This window comes from Ammospiza nelsoni, chromosome 13, assembly GCF_027579445.1.
Source record: "Ammospiza nelsoni isolate bAmmNel1 chromosome 13, bAmmNel1.pri, whole genome shotgun sequence".
NCBI classification, from domain to species: Eukaryota; Metazoa; Chordata; class Aves; order Passeriformes; family Passerellidae; genus Ammospiza; species Ammospiza nelsoni.
Window position 1 is genome coordinate 2,790,716 of NC_080645.1, and position 12,868 is coordinate 2,803,583.

General features: G+C 49.4%; 1 protein-coding gene across 1 annotated transcript in view; it reads right to left on the bottom strand.

Moving 5' to 3' along the window:
- LOC132079267 (hydrocephalus-inducing protein-like) overlaps positions 1-10,361 on the bottom strand; it is a 66,325-nt gene extending 55,964 nt beyond the window's left edge. The window contains exons 1-6 of the mRNA XM_059481768.1: positions 10,326-10,361; positions 10,026-10,145; positions 7,907-8,026; positions 5,978-6,112; positions 4,350-4,549; positions 776-894 (exon numbers count right to left, since the gene is read on the bottom strand). Of these exons, the coding sequence (XP_059337751.1) occupies positions 776-894; positions 4,350-4,549; positions 5,978-6,112; positions 7,907-8,026; positions 10,026-10,145; positions 10,326-10,361 (730 nt within the window). The remainder of the gene's footprint in view (positions 1-775; positions 895-4,349; positions 4,550-5,977; positions 6,113-7,906; positions 8,027-10,025; positions 10,146-10,325) is intronic.
- Between the last annotated feature and the right edge of the window lie 2,507 nt (positions 10,362-12,868).

A 12,868-nucleotide genomic window follows, 5' to 3' on the forward strand; every position in this document is an offset into this window, starting at 1 on the left:
CAGCCAGCCTGGCTCTGCAATATGACAAACCACTACAAACTGAACACCATGAAAATGATCATCATTTCCTGTCCAAACCCACAGCCACATCAGTCTTGAAATATTTTATATTGCTGTGATTTCAAAAACCAAGCTGGAGCATTTCAAATTAAATAAAAAAGGGACAAAGGAATGATTAATAAGTACAGAGCAGCTTCTTTATGAAGACTGAATGGGATTCCTCAGTCTAGAAATCAAATGGGAGATAGATGTGAGAGGTCTGCAACTGCATGAACGACCTGGGAAATGGGGATGAGGAAGACTTTGTCTTGACTTGTCACCAACCAGGAACTCGAGGGCCTGAAAATGTTATTAGGCAGAAACTACATTTATGTGTAGAGGGCAACATAGAAAAAGGGTCTGTGACAAGCCAATGGAGAAGCAGCATATGGGACAGAGGTGTGCAAGAATTCCATTGCTTTGGAGAGTCTGATGGAGACCTCACACCTCTCATACAGCACTGCCCAGGAATAAAATAAAACTTCACCCAGGCACAGCCCCATGGTAGTGGAGAATTAGGGTTCCTCCTCCCTCCACTCAGCAACTCCCAGCAAAATAGGAGTCCAAAAATCCCCTGTTAGAGGGGGTTTTATCAAGTCCCCAAACACCAAGGAGTTCTCAGTTTTTTTGGGGGTAAATCTGGAACAGGGAGGAACCTCTAGAGGGAATGCAGGGGATGGACAGCAGGGAGCCATGGTGGACAACTGTCCTGTGCCCTGCAGGGTCCAGCACTCACCTGTGCTGCAGCTCAGGAGGCTGCAATGGACACCCGTGGTCAGCGGGTGAAATGTCACTGTCACCTGCAGGGTTTCACCAGCGCCCAGAGTTCCTGAGGTCGGCACCACGGAGAAAGGACTGCAACACAGAGACAGGGGTCAGGCCTGGGGACACCTGGCCATGAGATTCCTGCTGCACTGCAGCTCCCTTGGGCAAGCAGGGAGCAAACCAAGCACAGGCAGCAGAAGGCAGAACAGACAGGGTCAGAAACAGCCACTGAGCCACTGCTGAGAAGATCCAGCCCTCACAAGATCCTGGGGGTAAAATGACCTCAGCTCCCCATACTCTGCATCCAGCTCTCTGCAATGAGCCTCAAGGCTCCCACTGCCAGCAATCCCATCAGAGAATGGTTTGTGAAGAGCACAGAGAGGGTTCAGAGCTATCTGCATGCACAACTTGACACTTACTGCCTAAGGAATTCCTCTTTTCCTGCTGCCTATAAACCACATCTCAAGAGATGCAAATGTTAGGGCACTACCTATCCTGTGATATTACAGCCTAGGAATCAGACAGGGAGAAGGAACTTTTCCTTGAAGATTGAGGAATAATTACTGTTGAATTTGTAGTGTAGTTCTTTGGTTTATTTTACCTTGAAAACATGCTGATTTAGCCTAAAACGGGCACATTTTATCAGCATTTCAATGAAAGCTGCTCTAAGAAAAGGAGCAGTCAAAACTCTAAAAGAGTACAAATAGAGTGCAGATTGTGGGAGGATGGATTGTAAGAGAATAGAGATAGTGCAGGAGGCAATCTCACCCCTGAGGATTTGCAGCTGTACTAATTACCAAAGAGTAGGAACAGCCTTGCCCTCAATAGGTCACCGCTGTGTCCAGTAAGGATGGTGCAATAAGGATGGGTGTTATAAAAGAGTGGATTAGCTGGTGCAGAGGAGAGTTGGAGTTTTTCAGCTGTGCTATGAAGAGTAAGGGTCAGGTGGTTGTGCTAGGGACAGCAAGGGTTAGTATGTGCTGTGAGGGACAGGAAGGAGGAGGAAAGAGGAAAGGAGTCAGTGTTGCGAGGAGCTGCCTGTGAGAACTCCCAGAGAGAAGGCAGGAAAGTTTTGCAGTGGGATGATAAACTGACAGTGAGAGTCAGCTCCCATCCACCATCGACTGGTGCCAAGCACCAACACCACCAGCAGATTAGAGCAATACAGTGGCATGGAAACAAGACCCAAAAGGAGGATGCCATTTACAGTCTGAAGGGTCCAATCCCAGCTAAATGAAGCACCAATAGCAGGAGCACATCAAGGAGGTTTCTTTGTATTTACCAGCAATGCAGTCTGGAGCTGTGGCTTGTCATGCAGGCTGGTAATGTTTGCTTGGCCCAGCAGAGAAACTCTGTTCAACATGTTGGAAATGTTAATGCAAATGTGTTGGTGCACTTTGGATTTAACAGGAGCAATCAGGATTGGTCACCAGATAAAGAGCTTTTGCCTGACAAGCACAAGACTCCGTGCTTTGATGCTCAGGGACAGCTCAGGGGAAATGTGCTTCTGCCCAGCAGCTGCTGGGCTTTGTGCACTTCTACAGCCATGGCCTTGGTGCTTTGCTGCTGGTCAATCTGTCACTTAAAAGTGTGTTCTGGGGACTTTGATGATGAATGCATCACACCCAAAAACAAAGAGAACATCTGGCAAGCTGAACTTTATTCATGTCAGTAGTGACAGCTGATGAACTTGCTTCAGGTTCTGCTCATTCAGGACCTCTTGCTGTAATTATGGGCTGACCTGTTCCCATTGCCACTGGTGAGAACATCACTGCTGGCTGATGGAGAAGCCTTGGGCCAGCAATGTTCATGTGCTGGACGTGAGACTTTGGAGGGAGGGGAGGAAAGACAAGGCCCCAGCAGCCCCAGAGCCAGATCAGTGCTCGTGCTCCTGCATCTGCCCCAGGGCTGATGCCAGCACTGCTGCAGCTCTGCTGGGGCTGGGGGATCAGGGCCTGCTGGGGGCAAGGCACAGCATTCTGTTCTTAGTCTTTGGCCAGAAATTTCATCAGAACAGAGAAGCTGCCAGTTAGGGAATCCCTGGCCAGGCTTCAGCACTACCTTCCATTCCATTCCCTTCCCACTCCTGCCCCATCTTACATGCTCCTGCCTTCAGGTGGCAGGATGGGAATAACATTCCAGGGATGACTTCAGGGCTTGCCTGAGAAAGAAGGTGTCTTCTTCTTTTCAAATTATCAGGAGAAGAGGATCCAGCCAAGTTCAGGACTCAGCTGTCAGGACTGAAAAACTGACTCCAATTCAGCCCCTGCATATCCTCCGTCCCTGGGCTGTACCCACCAGACTCCTCTGTTCCTGCTGTAGCAGTCATCTCTCACACAGACCTGGCTCCCCAAGACCCAAGGACACAAGCTCTACTCCTCTGAATTTCAGCCAGCATCACTAAGCTGTTCCCTGAGCCCACAGATAGAAGAGCTGTGAAGGAGACATCCCTGACACTGTAATAACCAAATGAAAACCACTGCTGAGAGATAGGGCTGGCAAGCTAAATTTTGGCCTTTTATCTGTTAATTGTGAGCTGTTCCTTAAGACACTTCTCATCCTCTTAGATCCATCCTCTCATTGAATCACTACTGCACCTGACAGGCAGAAAAGATAAGGTATGGAGGGGGTTTTAATAGGTTGTTTTCACCCGCTTTTTAACTAGGTCCATTGGTATGTTTGTTTACTTGTGTGGCATCTAAAGACAGGTCCAGATCTCCCAACGGCACCTTGCAACCCCCAGACACTGCTCTTGCTTTGAGCAGTGTGTCTGCTCAGATGATTTCCAGAGGTCCCCTCCAGCAAAAGTTATTCTATACTTTTACCTTCTAAATGAGCCCAATTGCTTTTCACATATTCACTAAATGTCTCCTATTTCCTATAGACCTGTGCATGTCCCTATAGGCATGTGGTATATGGAGAGGCATCACAAGAGCTCAACCTTCATCAAAGTTCCCAATGAAGAATGCATGATCTTTTGGCAAACATTTAACACAAAACAAAAAGAAAAAACAGCAGAAACACAGGAACTTCGGAGTATTTAAAAAGAAATCTCAATGGAAGGGGCACAACCTTATTGAGAGATTTAAATAATCTTTTGAAATTTTAAACTGTCTTTCAAAGGTTCATCATGGAACAGAAGAGGTGACTGATGCCCTCAGCTGATAAGGGTAATCAGATCAGCTTTAAGTAACAGGAACTGCACTGGCTGCCTGCAGCACAGCTCATGTTGGGCATCTCATGAGAGGACCACTGGAAAGCCACATGCTTGTGTCCTCCCAGAGAATGGGTCTATTTGGCTGACAGTAGTGAGCAGGCATTTCAGAAGCTGCTTGTGCTCAGGAGGGTGCAAGCCAGCTACTAACATGTTCCAGCACCCTCCAGGAAATTTGGGACAGAGAAAGCCCAAAGGCCACTGAAAGTAAGAGCAGATGCCATCCATGCTGCTCCCTTTCCAGCCAGGCTGCAGGGCAGCACTGCAATGCTCTTTCCCAACTCTGCTCCCACCCAAAGGTGTTTGCACAGGGACAGATGAGCTGCCTCACCTCTGGGTGCTCAGCTGGTACTGAGCTTTCAGGTTACCGACATTGCGCACCAGCAGAGTCTGCTGGGTGCCGACCTTGACTGGACACTTGGAGAAGTCCAGATGGGCAGGGAAGTCCAGCACAGCTCGGGCAGCAATGGCCTCAATTGGCACAACGATCCTTTCCCTTGCAGTGACGCAGACGAACTCGTGGGAATAATCCTGCAGGAAAAGAAACTGGCTCAGCACAGGACATTTAGTGCCATCCCCATGGCAGAAGAAAAACCATTTCTATAACCCTTCAAGGGCATCAATTTACCTATCCCACTATAAAATGAACACTAAGTTCTACTAATATGTCACATTTTAAAGACACAAGTGCACTTTGCAAAGCCTGTCTCTGTGGCATTAAGCTCTTGTGTCACTTGGGTCATACAGAGAACTACCCTAGGTCACCATAATTTTTACTCTAAATTTTAATAATGTTAAATAGTTCCTAAGTCCCTTCTAAGGAACATGGAGCTGGGGAACACAGGACATTGCTCTTTAGGTTTCTATATTCCCACTGTCTGAGAATAGGACAAAGTGTTCAAGCAGCAAAAGGAAGATGAGAAAACAGCTGCACCCAAAGACATCCTGCACCTCTGGCCTGGTGCAGAAATATCAGTTGGCTCAAAACTCCCCTCTAACTTTGCCTGTCCAACCAAGTCAGGAGAAGAACAGTGCTAAGAGGTAGCAGGATGCTGTTGGAAAGGGCCTCTCTTTGTTTCCCTGCAAGGCTTCCTCCCTTCCATGCCATGCCCTCAACCCTTCTGTATGAACAAGCCTCCAGATCAGAACATGAACCCTCCAGATCCCAGCACTGAGATCAGACTTGCCAGGGCCTCAGCACTGCTGTGCAAACCTCCCCACAAAAACACCTTTGGCACGGAATGGGTGCCAGCTGACAGAGCAAGCACAGGGACAGGCATGAAGACAGAGCCCCAGCAGTGTCACTGCCACGGGCTCTGGGCTCACAGCTCTGCCTGCAGCTTGTACCTGCCCTACACCAGCTCCTTCAGGCAGGTGTCCAAGTGCCCTGCAGCTCAGCAACCTCCTGCTGACCAAGGGCACCCAGGGCCCAGTGTGCCTGTGCCAGGCCGGGCTCACGGGCACAGCACATCCTCTGCCCTTGCCCTGCAGCTGTGCCATGCTCACTTGTGCTCTGGGACAGCACAGCTGACAGGCTGCACAACAGAGGGGGTGAAAAAGCACCGGCTGTGCTCCAGCCCAGGGGCAGGCAGGGAAGCTGTTGGCAGTCCAGGAAGGAGGAAAGCTCTCTGACCTCTTTGTTCCTCTGGTGTTTTCCATCAGAATGAAACCCCTTCCACTGGACCTAGAGATGGCCCAACATCTATCAACAGCCCTCTGTCATTTTCATCCTGTTTCCCGTGCATCTTCCCTTGGCAATGCTCAGCAGTGTGCAGGGAGGGCAAGCAGAGCCTGTCAGGCCTGGCTGCAGTGCCTGCCAGCAGTGCCAAGGTGTGACTGGCTGCAGGCTGCCTGCCCACGCCTGGAGCCCAGCTCACAGCATGCAATGGGCTGGAGCCAGAGTGCAGGGAAAACAATGGCTGTGGAGATCATTGTGTGCTTTGGCTCCTCCAGCCTCACCTTGCTCTCGTCAGGGGTGAAGCGGACGCGCACAGGGACAGAGGCGCCCGGCAGCACGACACGGTATGCATTGTTGGAGCTCACCAGCTGGAAGTAAGGTGAGCTCTCCATGGAGACCTTCACCACCTGAGGAAACTGCAGCAAAGACAGGAAATGATGACTTGGCCACTTGTGGAAACAGGACGAGAGGAAACCTGTCCGTGCCCTGGTGACATCCCTCCTTGGCGCCTTTCCCAAAGCACTTCCAGCTGAGCAGGCACAGGCACATCATTCACAAGGCTGAACTTGAATCCCTTCTCTCTGGCTCCAGCATTTTGGCCAGGGGCAGTAGGGCAGTGCCTGCTGGGAAGGAAGGGCCGAGCAGGGCAGCACCAGCAGGATGGAGACACAGCACCTGAACCAAGTCACCTGCATATTCAACAAGGCCAAAAAACCTGCTGGCTTCTGCCTGCACACAGCCATGAAGTGGTCCTGTTCCAGAGGGGGAATGTGCTACCTAAAAGCAAACCAGCACATTGCTGTGGGGGAAGGGAGAAATTCCCTTCTAGCAGATCAGGGTTGGGTAGGGACCTTCTGGGGACAGAGTCAGGCAGGCAGACCAGCAAGACAGGAGACCAAACACTGTGGCCTTACTGGGAATAAAAGCAAACCTGAAAAGCAAAAGAAGGAATGAACACAGCAAGATAATCCCTAAAACAAGGAGATGACAAAGAGAATTTAAATGGGCAGTAAAGCAGCAAGGAGGAATCATAAAACCATGACAGCAATCAGCTTGCCAACAGTGACAGAAACACAGACAGGCTGTGCCTATTGACTCTGGGCTTCAAAGGCATTTTCTGCCTGGAGAAACAGGACCAGCACTGACTGACAGTGTGGTTCCAGTATGAAAAGCCAATCTTGGCTCTCCAGGGCTTCCTGCTGCCTGTGCAGGCAAGCTGGGCTGCTGGGCATTCCTGCCTGCAGCCAGCAGGCCAGGTTCTGCCCTGTGGGGTTCATAGACACAGCACACATGCATTTTCTAGCTCACTGATATCGTCAACCCCTGAGCACCAAAATGCTCTCCAAAAGTCTAAACCAGATGATTTGGACTCCCTCTTGTCTCCTCCCACCACCCCACTCTTGGCACGAGCCTCACTTGAGAAAATGTTTCTCTGACTGAAATTCAGAATGTAAAGAGTTGTCCTCTTTACAGTGGAACACAACTGCTGACCTTTTACAACTTTTTCCCTCTCAGCTCTCTTGAGAAACCGCAAAACAATCACTATTACTTCACATGAAGGTGCAAACCTCCAGGAGCACATGGCTTTGGATGTGCTGTGCTTCTGCAAAGGGAAAGCAGAGCACCGTGTTGCTTTTGGAAAAGCTGAGCAGAGCTGGATGAAGCTGAGCAGGAGCCTCAAGTGGCACCTAAAGGCCTCCCACTGCTTCTGCTCCATCACTCTGATTGCAGGGCTCTTGCAGAACACGGTTCCTGCAGGGCCAATGCCATTAATGAGAAGTGATTCCAGCATAAAGTGCAGAAGGCTCAGCCCCTGAGCTTTGCCTGTGAGCTGCACAGAGGGAGCCAAACTGGCTGAGAGAGGCAGAGATTCCTACCAGGAGCCAAGATTAACCAAGAAGATACAGGATGTGGTATAGACTCGAGGCAAAGCATGAGAGCAGGTAAGAACTGTACAGCCCTCAACATTCCTATCAATGCAGAGCTTTCCAGAGAAGGAAACTCCTTTGGCATAGATACCATCAACACACGGCCAAAATCTGGGGACAATTCCCAGCACAGGAAGATTTCCACCATCTTGCTGAACAAAGGTGCTGAGACATTTTCGTCTGCATGTGCTGCAGCAGATAACTTGCTTTGCTGTACACTGGGGGAATGACAGCACTCTCCTCTTCCAGCACAGTGTTAAAGCCTCACGTCCCAGCACTTACCTTGTCCTTATTCATGAGAGACAGCGCCATCTCATAAACCTCATGAGCGACAATGTTCTCAAATACCATCTCTGGTGGGGAAACCTCAAATGAACTCGGTTTCAGGGCACCTATTGACGACTGGAGAGGCGAGAGAGAGGAGGGAGAGCTTCAGCTGCTGGGAGGAAGGTTCATCAAGGATCCCTGCCACTGATCCCCAGTGAAGTACAGACTCTGAGGGAGCACGTCGGCCCAGCCCACACTGGGCAAACAGTGGCTCCCCCACCTCTGCTCTGAGCTCATCCACAGCTGCTGGGCCACACAGAGCAGGCTCAAGCCAAGCTGCTCTTTTGGCATGGATTTCTCCAGGTTTCTTTCTCCAGAATGCCAGGCAGCACTTTCCTAAAACACAGCCCTGTGCCCATGTGGTCACAGAGCTCTGGGGCACTGACTGAGCACTAATGGAGTAAGTAAAACCCATGAATATACAGGAGACTCTATGGGAAACAATTTTGGGGTGTCCTTTACTCTGAGAGAGGAAAACCCAGGCCCACACAACTGCAAATACCTTTTTTGCTCTAGAACTTAGACATCAGTAAGAAGAGAACAGTACCAGAGGAGGTGTGAGAGATGAGGTGATATTTTGCTGAAGACAAAAGGTTATTAAGCAAAAGAATGGAATTTGCTGGTTCTGTGTTGTTTGTGGTTTGGATTTGTTCAGGTTGGTTTGTTGGGTGTCGCAGTGAGAGGGACGGGGATTAAGACCCGACCGAAAGGAAGTAGGATGAGAGGGGAGGGCACAGAAAAGTTGGTGCTCAGAAGAGAATGGAAGCTCCTGAGTGCCCATCCAATGGCAAAGGGCACAGGGACCGCCCCAGCCGGGTACAGAGGGGATACAAAGATTGCCATTTTCTCAGAGGGGGTGTGTGTGTGCTTGGCTAACGGGGAGGATGACGTGCCTGGCTCAGCTGAATCGTTTCTAATAAACCATTTTCTTTTGCGTCAATGATTTTGTCCCCTTTGATTGTACTTAAAAATTAGTGTGTTTCAAACAGGCAAAAATAAAAAGACAAATGAGGTGAATGCTGTATGAGGATAAGGTTCAGTTGTTTTCTCAGTGACTTGGGTAAAAGTAGAGTTGTTATCTCCTTTTTCCATGTGTTTTAAATGGGTGCTTTCTTATATTTATTGCTATCTTATTTAATACCATTGTAGAGGCACATCTGGAATGATGAGGCAACAACAGCAAATGCTTCTGGAGCAGAGACATTGCTTGGAGAAAACTCTGCCCTGCTTTGTCTGCCTTCTCCAGCCACACTGCTGTCACCGCAGAGACACAAGCAGGTCTCCTGTGTGACTTCACAGCAGACACATTCCGCTGAAGGGAGTGGCTGCAGCACACTGTCCCTTAGCTGTGCCCTTCCCTGAGGTGTTCCCAAGGCTCCTCTCCAGGACAATCCTTAACCTGGATTGTGTTCTGTGTCTCTTGCTGCCAATTTCCTGCTCAACAGCCCACCTCAGTCACCTACCCGTTTGGACTGTGCTTTATACCGAGCTAGTCCTGCCAGAAAAGCAGCTTTAAACACACCTCTGAGTAGGCACTGATCCAGACAAAGCACATCCACTCCCCTCTGCCCAGGGCCAGTCCCCTGTACATCTGGCAGCCTGCAAAATCTAACACCCCGTCAGGCTCCAACACATTGTTCCAGCCCAAAGCAGTAATGCAATTTGTTTTGTTCAATCTGAAGTAATTCCTGCAGGTCCTCAGCCTTCAAAGGCCAACGCTGCCACTCTGCAGGGAATTCTGTGACCCCGAGCATTTGATGGTGACCACACCAAAGCAAGAGGTGGCTCCTTCAGCAGGAGAATGGCAAATGGCAATGTTGTGCCTTTGTGTCCCCAGCCTTCCTCCCATTGTTTTAGCAATGGCAGCTGCACTCCAGCACACCCCAGCAGCTTCAGCAGAGGGTATTTGTGTTGGCTTAGTGCAGATCAGGACTCCCAGCCCACACTCCCAGCACCTTGCAATGACAGCAGGACCTGGACACTGAGGTATTTTGCTGGAGGCAAGCCTGTCACAAGCACACACCCTCTTCAAACTTCTTGTGAAACAGAAAGGAAAAGAGCAGGAAAAGGCTACCTTTCGACGAGTCTCACTCCTGTCTAGAAATGGGCCAATTCTGGGCAGAATACTCTTCCCAGGACTGGCCTCCTTCTTTGTGCTGAGAAACTTCTCCCTCAGGAACTTAGAGGGAAGCAGCTGAAAGGCAAAAGTAAACCAGCTAGAGCCTCAGAGATGTGCTTGTTCAGAAAGGCTTTTCTTGAACAAGTGGCACTGGTGAATAACTTGTGATCACAGCCACTAGGACATTCCTGGAAGCCCTGGAAGTCTCCTGCTGAAATACTTAGCATCAGTCAATAAGACATGCAATACACATACTCCAGCCATCAGCTTCTCCGTGACTGGATGGGACATGGTTGGGGGTTTCTGCTCTTTGGGCATTTGTTTCCTCTTACGTTTCATTGGATTGAGGCAGTGACCTTTCCAGAGAATGGGAAGGAGCTCTCAGAACTGCCTGAACTCCATCCCTTCACAACGCTCAGAACTCACAGCAAGGAGATATCACTGCTGGATGAGTCCGAGATGCAAGAAAACAAAGCTGTACCAAGAGTGAGGTGCACAGGAATGTGTCCAGGTTTTAGTTGTCCCTGTTGTTTTCTCTGTCTGGGCCCACAGAGCCCTCCACAGAAGAAAACAGAGTCATCTCCTTGGCAGAGCCTCAGCAGTGGGGCATCTTCAGCCAAGTGAGCTGCAGACAGCAAGGGACCTTTGTGGCCCTGGCTCCATCCAGTGCTGCCTGCAGGGCTGCATCTGTGCCCACCCAGGAGCTGGGAGAGAACAGCTGCCGTGGGAGCTCTTCCAGCTGGGACCAGCCGTGGCTCTCAAGGCTTTGGGCAGAGTTTGAGCTTTCCCCCTCACGTGCCCGGGTGCCCAAGGGCAGGATGGTCAGAGCAGCACAGGTGAGTGCTGCCCAGCCTGACAGAAGGAATGGCTGTGGCAAAGGGGAAGGAAAGAAGCCCATGCTCAGGGCTTCAGCTGTACATTGGTTTCCCTTGGCTCTGCTGGCACAGCCAGGCAAGGCCCTGGGCTGTCCCTGACACATCCCACAGTGTTCCCTACTGCACCGGGACAGCCCCAGCAACAGCAGCACGGCACAAAGGGCTGGGGAGGGGCTCTGCAGCTTCAGAGCACTGCTGGACAGCAGGGGCAGGGAGAGCAGGGACACCAGGAGAGTTTCCAGTGGATACTTACACTAAAAGATTTCAGCATTTCCCTGGACAAAAGACGAGGTGTTGATGTCTTCTTCGGCAATTCAGCCGCCATTTTGAATGGATGATGTCACAGATGAGACAACGCCTCATCAAAACTGGAAGGAGCAAGAATGGAACTCTGAAAATCCAGAACCCAATTCATGGCAGATTCAAGGCATATACTGGTGCTAAAAATGCTATATTATTTGAAAGTAGTTGAGTGCTTGTTTGGCATAAGTAGCTAGTATTGTTAGGTCTCTAGTTGGACTTTATTTGAACTATATGGCTACCTTGTGCAATTCAAAGTTAGATCATACTGAAACCTGGAGCTAAAAATCTGAACATTAATAATAGTTTGAACAGAGAAAGCTATAGCTTAAATATTACTTAAAAATAGCTAGAGTGGGCCTCCTCTTCTATAGGCTAAACCACCTATGCTCTCTCAGCTGTTCCTCACAGGACTTGTGAGAGACTGGAATGTTATGGCTAATGGCTTAAATATTGTTAGGAAGGACTTTTTGCCCATTCTGACAAAACTGAATAAAGAAGCTGTGACCAATGAAGCCAACCCTTCCCTGAAAATGCCTCCTGACTGAACTTGGGACCGTGAGGTAAGCCACCTAAGGGAACTTGAGGCAAGATCAAGGTGACACTATTGTCCTGTTATCTCAGGTCTGGGGAGAAGTAAACAAGGCTACAGGAGAAAAATGTATCCACAACAAAGCCAAACCCAGCAGCTGTTCTGAAAATCAGCTGTGTCTGCCTTCAGGCTGGGGAAGTCATACCACAGACTCGTCTGCTGAGGCCAGGTTGGCACACAAACCTCCCATCCACAGAGGGGGAGGAGGAAATTCTGGGTGTGTAGCACAACCTCTGGTAAGGGGCAGAGGACACCCATCCTCCCTCAGACAAACTGGCTCAGCTCTAAAACCCCCCAGCCCCAGAAGGCCACATCCAGGGGACATTCCTATGAGGGGCAGCTGAGGGGGTGTCATAACCCAGCAAAGACCTCCAAAGTGCCCCCAGAGCCATTCCTGAGGCCTTGCACCAGATGACTGCATGGCATGCAGAGAAACACAGCAGATCTGAAAATCCACAACCCAATTCATGACAGACTCAAAAGGATATACTGGTGCTAAAAAATTTATATTATTTGAAAGTAGCAAGAGATAGAGTCCAACTTGCCCCAGCCCAGGAAGGTACCTGGGCAGTCCCAACTTGCCCAAATCTGCATGAATCCATTGGAGTCCTATGTTTTGCCAGACCTCACCACAGAGAAGACCAGAAGAGGATTTAATTGTATGCCAGTGAGATCCATGCGATGGTGATACTTTCTACTTTCTACCTAATCTGTCACTCTCTATTTCTCTCCCCCTCCCCAACGCCCTTCTCTATTTCTCTCTCTCTCTTCCTCACATTTACTGTTACATAAAATCCAGACTACTAACTTTGGCATATGGTCTCGTTTTCACCTTAATTCAGGGGCATCTCCCTAATAATTTTAATGACTAGATCATTACAACCCACTGAAACTTGAACAGAACTCATTCACCTTTAAGCAGTTTAAGTAATCACTATAGGAAAAAAAGGTATAAACTAGTATATATAGGAAATTCTGCACTTCTTCACTGGAAAAAAAAAGCACAATCAGTCGACCATATAGTGCATCCA